The sequence below is a fragment of the Vanrija pseudolonga genome, chromosome 1 (assembly GCF_020906515.1).
Source record: "Vanrija pseudolonga chromosome 1, complete sequence".
NCBI classification, from domain to species: domain Eukaryota; kingdom Fungi; phylum Basidiomycota; class Tremellomycetes; order Trichosporonales; family Trichosporonaceae; genus Vanrija; species Vanrija pseudolonga.
Window position 1 is genome coordinate 1494696 of NC_085849.1, and position 14608 is coordinate 1509303.

At 62.0% G+C, this 14608-nt stretch overlaps 4 protein-coding genes across 5 annotated transcripts; 3 read left to right on the top strand and 1 right to left on the bottom strand.

Moving 5' to 3' along the window:
- Positions 1-329: 329 nt before the first annotated feature.
- Positions 330-3252, top strand: moc3_3 (Transcriptional regulatory protein moc3; the record flags this gene model as incomplete). 2 transcript variants are annotated; one of them, XM_062767026.1, is made up of 9 exons in its annotated part: positions 330-703; positions 994-1214; positions 1268-1297; positions 1403-1534; positions 1594-1834; positions 1876-2190; positions 2229-2803; positions 2854-3044; positions 3095-3252. In XM_062767026.1, exons 1-8 carry the CDS (start codon positions 455-457, stop codon positions 2987-2989), a joined length of 1899 nt encoding a protein of 632 aa, XP_062623010.1. In that variant the 5' UTR covers positions 330-454. The 2 variants fall into 2 exon arrangements, with proteins under 2 accessions (XP_062623010.1, XP_062623011.1); XM_062767027.1 differs by lacking the exon at positions 3095-3252 and having other exon boundaries at positions 2887-2989.
- Positions 3253-6934: 3682 nt separating this feature from the next.
- Positions 6935-8728, bottom strand: amdS_1 (Acetamidase). The gene is made up of 3 exons (XM_062767028.1): positions 8441-8728; positions 8022-8403; positions 6935-7983 (listed from the first exon to the last, which is right to left on the bottom strand). Exons 1-3 carry the CDS (start codon positions 8705-8707, stop codon positions 6995-6997), a joined length of 1638 nt encoding a protein of 545 aa, XP_062623012.1. The 5' UTR covers positions 8708-8728; the 3' UTR covers positions 6935-6994.
- Positions 8729-9782: 1054 nt separating this feature from the next.
- GATA (4-aminobutyrate aminotransferase) lies at positions 9783-11776 on the top strand. The gene is made up of 4 exons (XM_062767029.1): positions 9783-10036; positions 10182-10560; positions 10607-10940; positions 10983-11776. Exons 1-4 carry the CDS (start codon positions 9890-9892, stop codon positions 11650-11652), a joined length of 1530 nt encoding a protein of 509 aa, XP_062623013.1. The 5' UTR covers positions 9783-9889; the 3' UTR covers positions 11653-11776.
- A 690-nt stretch (positions 11777-12466) lies between these two features.
- On the top strand, positions 12467-14608 carry LOC62_01G000586 (uncharacterized protein). Its single transcript, XM_062767030.1, has 2 exons — positions 12467-12570; positions 12616-14608. Exons 1-2 carry the CDS (start codon positions 12557-12559, stop codon positions 14342-14344), a joined length of 1743 nt encoding a protein of 580 aa, XP_062623014.1. The 5' UTR covers positions 12467-12556; the 3' UTR covers positions 14345-14608.

Genomic DNA, 14608 nt, shown 5'->3' on the forward strand with positions numbered 1-14608 from the left:
CCTGTCGTTGGAGAACGGACAAGTTGAGAGAAGAGAGGGGGGCCCTTGAGAATGAAGCTTGGCAGAGCCAGCCAGACCAGGCGATTGATGATGTAGCGCAGGTTGTAGTAGGATGCCGCCGATGCCGCGTTGCTGCCGCTGCCACACCCTACCCATCCCCCTACCCCCCGCCCTTGCACCCCAGTTGCCTCGTCCCTGGAACGAACGCGGGGTTGGCTCAGACCCAGACACGCACCCACAGCCCACAGCCCTCCGCCCACAGCCACCCACAGCCCACTGGCTTCTAAAGCACGACATGTTGTCATCCCCCCTCCATCCTTCAGCCTCCCCCACAACCCCACCCAACACTCTACATTTTGGCCTCCATAGCACCATCGTACTCCCATTGCCCCCGACAGCTGTCGACGTTCCCACTGACTGACGGATTGACACGGCCACGCCACCGACACCAACCATGTCGACCAGTCCCGAGATCATGATGGATCCGTTCCTCGCATTCTTTGGGGGCGGCGCGAATCCCTTATCAACTGCAGAGTCGATTGGGACCACTGCAGCAGAGACGGCAAGCCAAGCCGGCACAGCTACCGCCCCCGAGCCTGGAGGACAGCGCTCGCGTTCTGGATGCTTCACCTGCCGTCGCCGCAAAGTCAAGTGCGACGAGTCACGGCCGACGTGCGAAAAATGCCAGGTCGGACATCGCGAGGTAAGTGGCTCGGCTCGGCCCCTGCCTTCTGCTCGCTCTGCTGTGGGCCCTTCCGTCTGTGTTTGGCCGCGTCGTGTAGTGAGCGGTGCGCGATGTGCCGTGGGGCAACGCACTGCCTGACTATTCCTTTGTCCCTGTAGGACAAGAGCCGGTCTGTGCAGAGCACATCGCGACGCGCGCCCTCGACGAGGCCTGACCACCAAAGGCCCCGAAGGCCCCTCCTTGCTGGGCGTTGCGTTGGCTTGGCTGGCCCAGATGATGCGCGGACCCCGCTAATCTTTGATTCTCAGTGCACCTGGCCGCCAGACGATCCCGTCCAGCGCCGAAAGAACCGCCCCCGCAAGCCACGGAGTCATTCGGTCACCGAGCCCGCTAAGCGTCGCTTCAAGCTCAACTTTCACGCCCCAGAGGCCTTTGTCTCGTCGCTCCATTCCCTGGGATCCGTCAAGGGCAAGGAGCGCGAGGTCGAGCTCGTTCCCGACCATGTCCGCGCGCAGATGATGATGGACCCGTGCGTATTTGGGTGGCAAAGTTCGGGCATACGGTACTGACGGCTTGTCTCAGATCCTTTCTCCAGCCGTACTTCTCATCCGTGTAGGTCTTCGCGTATCGGACTTGATGGCCCGCCGATTGCCGCTGCCTCTTCCGATCGTTTCCTGCGCCGACGTCCAAGCTGATAGTGGGGTTCCCCGCACGCAGAGACGAGCGCTTGGTCATGCGCCACTACCTCTCGAGAACGGTCCACATTATCCTCGCGTTTGAGGCTCCGCATACCCCGTGGAATCCGTGGTTGACTGTCCATGCGCCACTGGCTTTTACACAGCTACCTGGGTTAGTCTGGGAGTGGGGTGTGAACTCGAGGAATGTTGGGGCTGACCACTTGCCCGCAGCGTATCCCCGGCTGCCGATGCTCTGCGAATGGCCATTCTCGCCGTCGGCGCAGTTCACTTGCGCTATGTCTCAAACCCAGAAGACCAAGAAGGGGCCTGGAGAATTACCCGTGCGACGCGTCCTCGCATCCTCGAGCTGGTGCGCTGCGCTCTGGAGGGCCCAGACGGCACACCCAAGAGCATTGACAAGACCGAGATGGAGCTCGTCCTCGCAGCTCTCTTGAGTTGCACTATTGCGAGTGTAAGTGCGATGGAGTCAACTCGGTGCTGACGCCTGCGCAGTCACTTGCTGCGGATGACGCTTGGCACTCGCTTCTTACAACGGTGCTGTCGCTTATCGCCCGCCTGGGAGGTGCACAGGCGCTCCTCGCAGACTCACCGCGCGACCACCTCTCAATCTCGCGCTTTGTGCTCGAACAACTCGCCATTCGCGATGTCTTTGGCTGCATGACCACCGAGCTGGCTCCGTCGATCCTTCGAGATGCGTTCACTCCTTGGTTCTTCGAGGCGGAGAGCTGGTCCAAGAGCGAAAACGAGTGGGAGAGTATCGAGCGCATGTTTGGCATGTCCCGAGGAATGTGCGACCTCATCGCGAGGGTGAGTCAAAGAGGCAGAGCTGGGCTGACATCATTCAGGCTTGCACAGTCGTCTCGCGAGTCCGTGAAGGAGGTTACATCATTCACGAGCGCGAACCCGGCACAAACCATCACAACGCTACAGCGCAGATGTCGTCGATGCTACTCAAGCTCCCCCCTCGAGTGACTGCCCGCCTGCCTCAAGGTTCCATGCGCAGCCCGGGAAAAGATGGATCGTGCCCTTCCGACTTTGCGGCGTCGATCGATGGAAAGCCCATGGCCAACGGTCTGAGCGACCGGGCGGAGCTCGAAGAACAGGCGAATGCGCTGCTTGCGGAGCTCAAGGTCTGGGACAATGCGTGCAATTTCACGCCGTTCCACCCTCGCACCCAGTACGGCAACATTGCTTATCGCCATGCCACCAAAATCCGCCTGCTTCGCATCGTTTTCCGTGTCCCAAGTACCGACCCCCGCATCGACAGCGCCGCTCGAGCCATTATCGAACTGGCCAAGGAAATGCTTGCGACGTATGGACGGATTACATGGCTCACGTGGCCGCTTGTGATTGCTGGTTTCCACATCCCTAAAGGGGATCCCGCTCGCCAATCAACCATTGAGCTTCTTAGCGAATTTGGGTAAGTCAATCGCCGAGACGAGCGCAACCACAAGCTGACTGCCCCCTCAGTCCGCACGCCTGCTTCGATAACCGAGCGGCCAGGCAAATGATGGAGACGTTCTGGCGTTATCACGACGAGGACTTGGAGGACTTGACGCCGTGGGAGGTTGCCAACAGGCTCAACTCGCGTATTTTCCTTGACTAGAGGCCACGTCGTAGTGAATGGACCCTAATTGTGTTGCGCTGTGCAGTGATTCTGCGTGAGTCAAGTGTGGAGGCGACCCACAACCTTGCTGATAGCCCTTGGCAGCCCGATGTCTGTTTCGATACCGCGATAACCGAGTTATGAAGCAAGGGAGGAAGGACTGAGGAGGTTGGGCACCGTAGCACGAGGGTGGTCACGCCAGGGATCACGAAGGGCCTGCCGCCAGACGTCGCAAATAGCTGTTCGCGCTCTGCAATGCACCGTGTGGTTCTGCGTGGCCTTAGGTGCTGTGTGAACGTGATAACCGAGTTTTGGACGAGGAATGGGAGATTTCCGCTGTCGAAGGGATGGTCCCGAGAGACTCGTCGCCTAACGAGCCAATCATTTGTTGGGCACACTCTCCTATGCACCGTGTGATTCTGCATAGCCTTACTTGCATTGTTTACCCAGAACTGTCTGCTTCTACAACGTTTACTCCGTACCTCGTAGCGAGGCTTGCCCGACAACACGCCACACCCGAACCGAGCATCGGCTATCTCCGCCAAGATAGGCACTCCGTTGACCCACGCCAATCCTCTACTTCCAACCAAGCCAAACGCCACACTCTGCTAAAACCAGCTCAGAGCCGGTCTCTACTTGACGTGGTGGCCCTGGTCGTCGACAGCAGGGACCTCGGAGACGTCAAAGCCCTTCTCGTTCGCCTCGGCCACCTCGTTGTCCTGGGGGAGGGCGGGCGGGTAGCGGCGCGAGAGGATGACAATGCCGCCGGCGATTCCGACCGCGACGGCACCAGTGACGAGGGTGGCGATCTGACCGTTGCGGAACTTGGGCGCCTGCGACACGGGCCAGACGGTGATGGCGTACCAGAGGTTCCAGAGGTTGGAGAAGAGGTTCATCGAGAAGAGCGTCATCGAACGCAGCATGTCGTCGTCGCGGGTCATCGAGTTGGCCCAGGCAAAGTTGCTTGCCTGGCCTGCGTAACCGATACCACTGACAGTGTACGCGAAGAAGTGGCCGCCGATGCCAATGTTCCAGACGAGCAGCATGATCGAAGAGATGAAGACCGAGGCGTACATGATGACGTTGGCGATGAAACGATGGCCGGTGGCGTCGCAGTAAACCGTCATCGCGTAGGTGGCGACAATACTGAACTGTTAGCTCATGCAACCGTATCAAGACTGACGCTACAGCGGTCTGAAGCGTAGACAGGTAGTTGACCTGGGACGCAGTCCACTTGGGGGTGCCATCGGCGTTCTTGACCGTCTTGAGCCACAGGAGCATTTCGGCGTAAATGCCCGTCTTGTCTGTCAGCCCAGCCGATTCCCTCATCATCTTACCTTCTCGAACGACGTGGCCGACACCATGAACAGGGAGCTAAACATATACCACCGCCAGTTAGCCACCATCTTCCAGGCCGAGGAGCGGAAAGTGTTCCAAGTGATCTTGTGGTGCTCGGTGTACGGGAGACGGCGGAGGCAGAGGTCACGCTCCTCGTTGCTCAGCCAGAAGGCCTTGGTGTTGTGCGGCGTGTCGGGGAACATGGCCCAGCCGTAGGCGGCGATGGGGACTGGGAGATGGTCAGCTCAGCGTTCGCTCGTCGCCACCAGGCAGCACGTGCGGCGGGCAGCCCAGTGCCAGATTAAACTAACTCGTCATCTGCGAGATGGTCAGCTCTGCAAACGCCCGTTGAAGGTGCACGAACCGCAAAGTTGATAATGAACATCCACTGCCAGCCCTCCTTGCCGTGGTGGCCGTCGAGAGTCGACCTGATGGCTCCCTGCATGATGCCCGAGAAGAAGGTGCCGAACTGGGCCGAGGATGTGAAGACTGCGGTGCGCTTTCCCGAGTTCAGAGTCCTTGTACCAGCATCCAAGGATGTAGTGCGTTCCCGAGAAGGTGCTAGCCTCGAACAGGGCCTGGACGAAGCGGATGGCGAAGACCTGGTGGACGTTCTTGACGAAGGCGAGGCCGAGGGTGCAGAGTCCCCAGCAGAAAACGCAGAAGGGGAACCAGAAGCGGGGCGTGATACGGCCCGAGGCAAGAATGATACTTGAAGGGATCTGGCCCACGACATATCCGGCAGTGAAACACGAGCCTGGTTGAGTTAGCAGACCGAAAGGCATGAAGGAAGGAAGGGATCGTCCCGAAATCGCCACATCGGTCAAATCCGATCGTGCCACATGGCTCGATCGCCGCTCCTCAACCCTCACTCTATCAAATCGCTCGTATCAAATCGACTCACCAGCAAGCGTAAGGTCATTGCCCTTGAAGCCCACGGCCTCCTTCATGCCTGTGACATACGCCTGGGGCAAGTTAGTCCGGTTCCGCTCAGCTCGTCCGGCTCGCTCCCACTCACATTGTTGAGGTTGGCACGGTCGACATAGTTGACTGGGAGGCCGTGTCAGCGCCAAGTGTCTGCTTCAACTCTCCCTCGACACTCGCTCCAGTAACTCAAGCACACATATGACAGAATGATAGCGTCGAGCTTGACGAGCAGCTTGCGCTCCTTGGGGTCTGCGGGCGGCTTGCCCCAGAAGAGTGTCTCGATCTTGTCGCGTGTTGCGCCCATTGTGGAGTGTTGATGATGGAGCGATGGGGGAAGAGACATCCGGATCGCATCCTCCCTGCTTTATGACCTGCGCTCGGCCGAAACTATCCACTCACAGCGCTGCTGATAGCGGCTGTCGTGGGGTGACCCTAGGGCGAAGCGCAGGGCCCCAACTCGCGCAGAGGTCACAGGACATCAGCGCACAGATTTGGCGGTAACTGGCGGGTGGGCTGTGGCGTGTACCGGCTCTACCGATTTTGGCGCTAGCTGACTGGCTCGCGGCTATCTCTGCCAGTGCTCCTCGAGTAGCCCACACTCTGGCCAGCGTGCAGCTCTGCACCAAGGCAAGCATCCGTAATCTGTGTCGGCTAAAGAGCGGCCTGGGACACTCCCGAAAGCGAGGCGGCGTTCGTGCAGAGGTGGGGGATACCTGAGCTGACCTCCCTGCTTGGCCTGCGGCGTCGAGAGATCCTCCAGGGAGAGATGGCTCCAAGAGGGAGGGATGACTGTTCACGTCAGGCTCAGGTCCGTAGCGGGGCCCGGAGTCTCGGTGTGGGGAGTATCAAACCCGGCCGTCGCCGCTCACGGGGCGGCGCGCTGTGCGGATTCTCAGCGGCTAGAGGGCCTACGGGCGGAGGTGAAGAACACGCGCGCCAGTCGAAGGGAGCAGGAACACATTGAGGACAAACGAAAAGTCGGTGTCCCTGATGAATGCGGACCGATCCCCGGTCGTCGGCCCGGTCGGCGCTTCAGTCGGTCACTTCCCGATCGGTCTGGGCCTTGGGACGCAAAGCCCTCTTCCACCAGTTTATCCAGCTCGACGGCGTTTGTGGAAGTCATTGCTATCGTGCAGACACGAGTGGGTGTGCTGGTATCTGGAGTGCTGTATCGCGCAGTCGGTGCTATCTGCAGATGTGGGTGATGAGAACGGTTTGTCAGTGTGGCAATCTTGCATGCTCCGACCGGAGGCGTCGCGGTCCAGAGGTCATCGAGTGCCCCACACACAAGTCACACATCTCTCCTCGACCGAGGCTGTCCCCCCACGCGCCTCGCCATTCGCCGTGCGCTGATATGCGAACGCTCGCCTCCTCGCCAATATGGATCTAGGCGAGGCCAATATCTGCCAGGGATGCATGGGGCGCTAAGTTGAGGCAGAGCTGCGGCGTCGCCGCTGTCAACAAACCCTCGGACGGTGGCCCACAGGGCAGGGTCCCGAGTGGATATAGCAGCTTGCCCACCCCTGCCCAGCGGGCGGTTCCTGCTTGGTATACGGCGGGATGTGTCGCTGGGAGGCGCACAGCATGTACGAAGCGGCACGTCCGCCATGTCGCACGTTCAGTGTGCGGGACCGAGGTGCTGCCGATCCGGAGCTCTTACACGCGGACGGTTGCAAGCGGCACAACGACAACTGTGGTACATGTCCCAGTAGAGCCCTACAAACCAGTCTACATGCTAATTTACTTGTCGGCAAGCGCAGCGGCAATGACGCCGGTAAGCTTGATCGCCTTCTCCTCCTCGAGGCGCGCCGTGACGACCTGAAGGGACACGGGGGCACCGGCAATCTCCTGGGGGTCGTACCTCTCCCAAATCCTCTTCTCCATATCGCTGCGGTACTCGCCAATGCCGCCAGCAGGCTTGGCGTCGTTCGGGGTCGCGAACCCGACAGGGAACACGACAGACGATTGGTCGGTGATGTTCCACATAGAGGTGTACGAGACGTGCTCGAACGTGTGGTGAGGAGGCGCGGAGTAGGCGGTGACGGGAGCAATGACACCGTCGAATGGCCGTCCAGTGCCGGTCAGGCTCTTGGAGGCCATCCAGTGGTCGAGAGCGCCCTTGGCGTAAGCCGTGCGCTCAGCCTGCAGCGACCAGAGGTTGCCGACGAGCGGGGGCTCTGAGGCGAGCTTGTCGTGCGCCTCCTTGTAAGGGATAAGGCCCACAGGCCAGGGCTCACTTCCGTCCTTGATGAACCCGGCAATCTTCTGGCCGCCGTCGCCGACAAAGAAGCGCTCGAGCAAGCTCTGGGCCTTGAGCGCCTCGTAGGGCGACCAGACAATGACCTTGTGGCCGGCCTTCTCGAGGGCGGCCTTGGTCTCGAGCAGCGCACGGGTGACGGGAGGCGTGGGGCGGACAATGCCATTGTCGAGGATCAGACCGAACGCGAGCTGCTGGGGAAGCTCGACCTCACGCCAAGGGATGGGGAGCATGTTCGGATCCCTCTCCCAAGGCTTGGAGCCAACGACAGTCTTGGACCACAGCTCCACCGACGAAAGATCAGAGGACATGGGGCCGTTGATCGACTTCACGGCCTCCTGGCCGGGCATGCCGGAGCGAGCGCCGTAGGTCGCGAAGCGGCCAAACGACGGCTTGAGGCCGTAGATACCGTTGAGGGCAGAGGGGATACGAATGGAGCCGCCAATGTCGGTACCAACGCCCAATGGCGAGCCTGTGTTGTCAGTTGGGGCCCATGACTTGACAACCCACCCTTCAGCGCAAGGAGAGCACCCTCGCCGCCCGAGCTACCACCGGCCGATGTCTTGCGGTTGTAAGGGTTGGTGGTGTAGCCCCAGACGTTGTTGTACGACTCGGCGATCATCATGGCGGTGGGGACGTTGGTCTTGCAGAAGAGGACGGCGCCCGACTCGCGCATGATCTTGGTCATCTCGCTCTCGGCCTGCTGGGGCTCGTTGGCCCAGGCGACGAAGCCGACGGTGGTGTCAAGGCCCTTGACATTGAAGTTGTCCTTGAGCGACACGGGCAGACCGTGGAGAGGACCGATAGCCTTGCCAGTAGCAGCGTACTCGGCGTCAATCTTCTTGGCGGTCGCGAGGGCCTCGTCGAAGAAGATCTCAGTGAGACAGTTGGTCTGTGCGTCAGTTACTGCACAAAGCGTGACAACCCACCAGCTGCTGCGCAATGGCGGCGCGCTTCGAGAAAGCGAGGGTGACAGCCTCGGACGTGAGCTCCTTGGCGAGGATCTGCTTGACGAGGGTAGAGGCGTCCGTCTCGGTGATCTTGATCTCGGCGGGCGAGAGGATGCCAGAGGTACGGGGCACGTCGATAACGTTGATGACCGACTCCGGGACATCAACCTTCCACTCGTCGGGGATGAGGGCGTCGCGCTGGGCGCGCTTGTTGGCCGCGATGGTCTCCCAGGACTGAGTCGTCATTGTGTGCGTTGTAGGTGGGGGTTGGAATGGTGAGATGGAGTCCACTGAAGGGTGCCAGTGGGTTTATACCGGGGTGCCCCACCGATATTGGACCGGCCCGTCAGCCCGGCCGTGCGCGAGGACGTATATCTGTCGGCGATGGCCGTGGCGCATGCTGCTTTAGCCGCTCATACTCCGCCGCCTTGGGAGCCATTGAACCGCCCGCTGCTGTTCTCCTGCAGCCTGACTGCGCAGAGAGCCCACCTTGGCTCTGCCAGTCCGTGCTCTTGGACGGTGCCGTCGGCCACTCAGGAGGTGCACATTTAAGGAGGACGGCCTCTCTCTGGTGGTACCCTACCTCTCTCTCCTGCCTGCAGGTACAGAAACCGGCCAGCGCCAGGGTCGTTATCGTTCTCGGCCGTGTCCTGGGTGCTCTACTCGCTCAACGCCGTTACGTAGAAGGATGACATAAGTTTTCGTGACCATGCAGTTCTACTGATTGCCGGGGCTGTCTTACGATACGGCGGCAATTGAAGGTGGGGAGCAGCCACGAGGCAGAGGGGTGCCACCACTCGCCAAACTGGCCACACTGAGCACCGCGGTGGTCAGACTATGTCCTCCGCAACAAAGCACTCCACCCAGATAGACCAGACGGACTTCCGCTCGCCAAAAAGGTCATATCAACCACCCAAAAGGTCACATAGAGCTGCAGAAAGGTCACATAGTCAACAGTAAAAGGTCACATAGAGCCTCAGAGTCCAGGTCAAATGTCGGCTGATTGGCTCGCGTAAATTGGATTCTCGGGCCGAGGGGCGACTGCCGAGGCGCGGAGGGGCCGTCGTGACCAGCCAGTGCGCGTCCAGAATGGCTGCCTGGCTCGCTGTTTGGGCGCACTGGGCGGTAGGCAGCGCGGCTATCATGCACTCCTGGCTGGTGGATGGGTCTGTGTAGCCAGCGCTACCATGGTAGGCGAGGCAGCGGCTGCGAGTGCGGGGCCACAACCACCCCACCAGTTCAGGCGTAACCTTTGCTCGCGTCGGGTGTCGCTTGGCTGGCAGCAATCCCATATTCCACCACGCAGCAACCCACCCAGCTGCTGCCAACAGTCGACGACATACCCCCGCTCCCCCGGTATATATTCCTCGTATCCCTTCTCACCCACCCCTTCTTCCTTCTGTACACACCACTCCTCCACCCCCCACCATGCGCTCAGTTGCTCTGCCATCTCGCGTCGTCCGTGCCGCCCGCACCCACTCGCGCGCCTTCTCCTCGCGCTCCCTCATCCCCGACGAGCCCGTCAAGCCCCAGGTGCTCACCGCTGCCGTCCCCGGCCCCCAGAGCCTGGCCATTGTGAGTGTGAACCGGCGGGCGTGTGCGAGCCCGAGCGTGGAAGCAGTAGCGCCGCGCGGGCGATGCTGCTAGCGCTCGGGAGCTTTGCGGACAGTCGCCGAAAGGACAGCTGCGCCCACAGGACAGCTGCTAACGCTCTCCCCAGTCCAAGGAGATCGACCAGATCCAGGACGCCCGTACCCACGTTCTCGTTGCCGACTACGAGAAGTCGAGTGGAAACTACCTCGTCGACGCCGACAACAATGTCCTCCTCGACGTCTTTGGCCAGATCTCGTCGATCGCCCTCGGCTACAACGTTCCCCAGCTGATCGAGCTCGCCAAGTCGGTGAGTCTTGCTGAAAAGAAGGTCACCCAGCCGCTAACGCTCCCACAGAAGGAGTTCATCACTGCTGCCCTCAACCGCCCTGCCCTCGGCTCCTTCCCTCCAAAGGACTGGGCCAAGTGGCTCGAGGAGGGTCTCCTGACTGTCCGCCCCAAGGGCCTCGACCAGCTCGTCACCACCCTCTGTGGTTCGAGTGCCAACGGTGAGCTCGTCGTTATCGTCCTCGTGCTCGAGCTGACACCGCGCAGAGACCGCCTTCAAGGCTGCCTGCATGGCCTACCGTAACCGCGAGCGCGGCGGCGCTGCCTTCACCCAGGAGGAGCTCGACTCGTGCATGCTCAACCACGCCCCCGGCTCGCCCGAGCTCGTTGTCCTCTCGTTCAAGAGCGGTTTCCACGGCCGTCTCTTCGGCTCGCTCTCGGCTACCCGCTCCAAGGCCATTCACAAGATTGACGTTCCCGCTTTCGACTGGCCTGTGGCCCCCTTCCCCAACACCCAGTACCCTCTCGCTGAGAACGAGGCTGCCAACAAGGCCGAGGAGGCCCGCTGCCTCGCCGAGTACGAGGAGATCCTTGTCCAGCAGTAAGTCGATGACTCAACCTGAAGCATTGCTAACAAGCCCAGCAAGAAGACTCGCCCCGTCGCCGCGGTCATCATCGAGCCCATCCTCTCGGAGGGTGGTGACTGCCACGCCTCGCCCGAGTACTTCCGCCAGCTCCGTCTCATCGCCAAGAAGCACGACGCCTACTTCATTGTCGACGAGGTGCAGACTGGTGTTGGTGCTACCGGTACCTTCTGGGCCCACGAGAAGTGGGGCCTCAAGGAGGGCGAGGAGCCCGACTTTGTCACCTTCTCCAAGAAGATGCAGCAGGCCGGTATCTTCCACAAGCTCGACACGCGCCCCAACGCTCCCTACCGCAACTACAACACCTGGATGGGTGACCCGATGCGCACTCTCCAGGCCCGTGAGCTCATCAAGGTCATCAGGGACAACAACCTTGTCGAGCACACCGCTGCCACCGGCAAGAAGCTTTCCGCCACTCTTGCCGACATCTTCTCGCGCAACCAGGGCGTCGTCTCGAACCACCGTGGCCAGAACGACGGTACTTTCCAGGCCTTCGACTTTGAGACCCCCGCCAAGCGTGACGCCTTTGTTACCAAGATGCGCGCCAACGGTATCCAGGTCGGTGGCTGTGGTGACCGCTCCACCAGGTTGCGACCCACCCTCACCTTCGGCGATGCTCACCTCGCCATCCTCGCCGAGGGCATTGAGAAGACGCTCAAGCAGATCTAGACGGGTGTGTTGAGGAGTGACAAAAGGTTTCCACTGGCATGATGTAGGCGAGGCGATATCGGTAGTGTGTGGCAAGGGACTGCCACGAGGTTCTAATGATGCTGTATGCAATGTACCGTACCAAGCAGGCCTGTGTTATCGCTCGGTGATTGTCCAGGGCAAGAAAGACGTGTCGTCGTCGTCGTCAGGCTAGATCCCCATCGCCTTGCCCATGCTCGTGTTTCATGTAGCTGTGCCGGCATTGATTGCCGAGTCTCGAGAGTCGGGCATGGGCGCGAGGTGGGGAGGCAGATTCCAGTGCCATCTAGGCTGTGCTCGCGTGCGCTGGCATGTCCTGGTATGCCCTGGCATGCGCTGGCAGATGGAAACTGCTCATGGGGGCAGAACATTAAGCATAGTGCCCATATCGGCCGGTGAAACGAGCCCGAGGTCGGCGGAGGCGGTCCGTCAAAGCGGCGATTAGCTTTTTTTGCTGCTTTTTCCTGCCGATCAGTCTGCGCAATTACGGCTGCGGGGTAGCTGCGGCACACGACGCGTCATCGTTCACCATGCAATCTCGCAGCGACTTTGACGCGACTCGACGCAACAAGGTGCACTTGTTGCACCAAGGCAAAACACTGCGGCGGTGCATCCCGCTGCGCGTGCGTGTGAACTGACTTGTCGCACGCACGCGTAGCCAGGTGCCAGGTGGCGCCTGCGCACGTCGGTCCCCGAGCCGCTTTGCCCGCAGCCGAGGTGGCGGCTCGACCTCGCCGACCTCCTGGCTTGTGTTTTTGCTCGGGGTCTGTCGTTTATCTCTCCATGGCCGAGCTGTCGCAAGAGATAAAAGGCGGGCTGTTGGGACACTAACGAAGCATCAACTCACCCCCCTTCCTCCCCTCACTCTCACACACACACAAACACAATGGCAAACCTCGAGTACGTCCCCTCTGCCGTCGCCACCGCGGATCCTGACATCGTTAGGGATAAGCCTGGTGTCGATATCGAGAAGGACACGACCCCCGCTCCTGCCGAAGCTGAGAAGAGCGACGACGACGTCGTGCTCGTCGACGCTGAGGCTGCTGCCGCCGACGTCGACGCCACCGCGGCCGACCTGGCCAAGGTGGCGCTCGACGACAAGGAGGACAGCGAGAGCACGTCGTCGTCGTCGTCCGACTCGGAGTCCGAGTCAGACGCCGAGGTCATCATCGAGGCCCCCGGCGACGGAGAGCGCGTCCGCGTCGTCTTCGTCGGCGGCAAGGGCGGCCGCCACTGGCGCCGCTGGGCCCGCGATGCGCAGCGCGCCGGCTTTGGCTTCGGCGGCGGCGCCGGCTTCGGTGGCCACTGGCCCGGCGCGACTGGAAACTTCCCCGGCGCAGCTGGCCCGGCCTTTGGACCCCGCGGCTTCGGCGCTTGCCCCGTCGGCGGCTTCGCTGGCCCGGCAGGCATTGGCCCCAACTATGCTTCCTTCTTCAGCTACGGCTCGCCCGGGCACCGCGGCTGCCCCGGCGCCGAGCACAGGCACAAGCACAAGGAGGGCAAGGAGAAGCACAAGGAGAAGCGTAAGGAGAAGCACGAGAAGGACGCCACCGACAAGGATGGCGAGAAAGCCATGGACGACAACGACGAGAAGCACGACAAGCACAAGCACAAGCACCACCACCGCGAGCACCGCCGCCACCACCACGAGCACTCCCGTCACCACCACGGCAAGCGAGCCTTCGACTTCCCCTTCCCCTTCGGCCACTTTGAGGCCTTTGGCCCCTCTGGCCCAGCTGGCCCTTCTGGCTTCGGCGGCGGCCCCGGATTCCCTCCCCACCACCCAGGCTTCGACTCGCACCAGGCGCCGCGCACTCCCGCCGGCCCTCCCCCTCCCGGACCTCCCCCCGGCTTTGACGAGATCCCCACGGAGGCGCCCGAGTTCCCCTCTGGCCGCGGCGGCTTCGGTGGACCCGCTGGCCCAGGTGGCCCTGGTGGTCCCGGCGGTCCCGGTGGCTTCGGCTTCGGCGGTCCTTCTGGCCCAGGCGGTCCCGGCTTTGGTGGCCCCCGCGGCTTCGGTTTCGGCGGCCCAGGCTTCGGCCGCCGCGGCCCCCACGGCTTCAGCTTTGACGTCGAGCTCCCGCCCGGCGTAAGCCCCGACGAGGTCGACTGGCGTGCTGAGCTTGCCCGCGCTGCCGCCGACCAGCGCCGCGCCTTCCGCGACGCCGCGCGCGACGCCCACCGCGCCCGAAAGGAGCACAAGAAGGCATTCAAAGCTGCCCGTGCGCAGTCGCGTGCCGAGGCCAAGGAGGCCCGCCGCGAGCGCAAGAAGCGCGACACGACCAGCTCGAGCTCGAGCAGCTCCGAGTCCGAGGATGAACGCGAGCGCGCGTTCCCCTCTTTCTCGCCCTTCGGCGAGCGCAACCAGGCGTTCGAGGCCGGCGAGTCTGGCTTCGCCGGCGGTGGTGGCGGCGGCGGCTTCGGCGGCTTCGGCGGCCACGGTGGTGGTGGCGGCGGAGGTCCCTTTGCCTACGGCTTCTCCCACGGCGACTTCACCCACGGCCCCGGCCGCCACGGCACCGGCGGCAGCTGGAGCTGGTTTGGCGGCCGCCCCTCTGGCCACGGGCACCACTTTGGCCCTGGCTCCGGCTTCGGTGGGCGCGGTCGTGGCCGCGGCGGCTTTCACGGCCACGGACGCGGCCCGCACGGCTTCACTGCCGGCTTCGAGGCGTGAATCGCCTCTGGCCCCTCCACGTCGACCCCGACAACAACCACAACCACAACAAGGTGGCCTGCTCCCGCAGGCCGGACACCGCTACGCGCAGGCCCGTGATCGCCCCGCCTGAGGCCCGCGCTTCGGTCCGATACCCACAGCGGCTCGCCGCTTCGTTTGGATCATAGAAAAGAAAACCGCAAAAAAATCTACAAAATATAAAAACTTTCGAAAGTGATGCATTGCGTCGCGAGTAGCTTATGACCGTCGCGTCTCTTGTTCAAA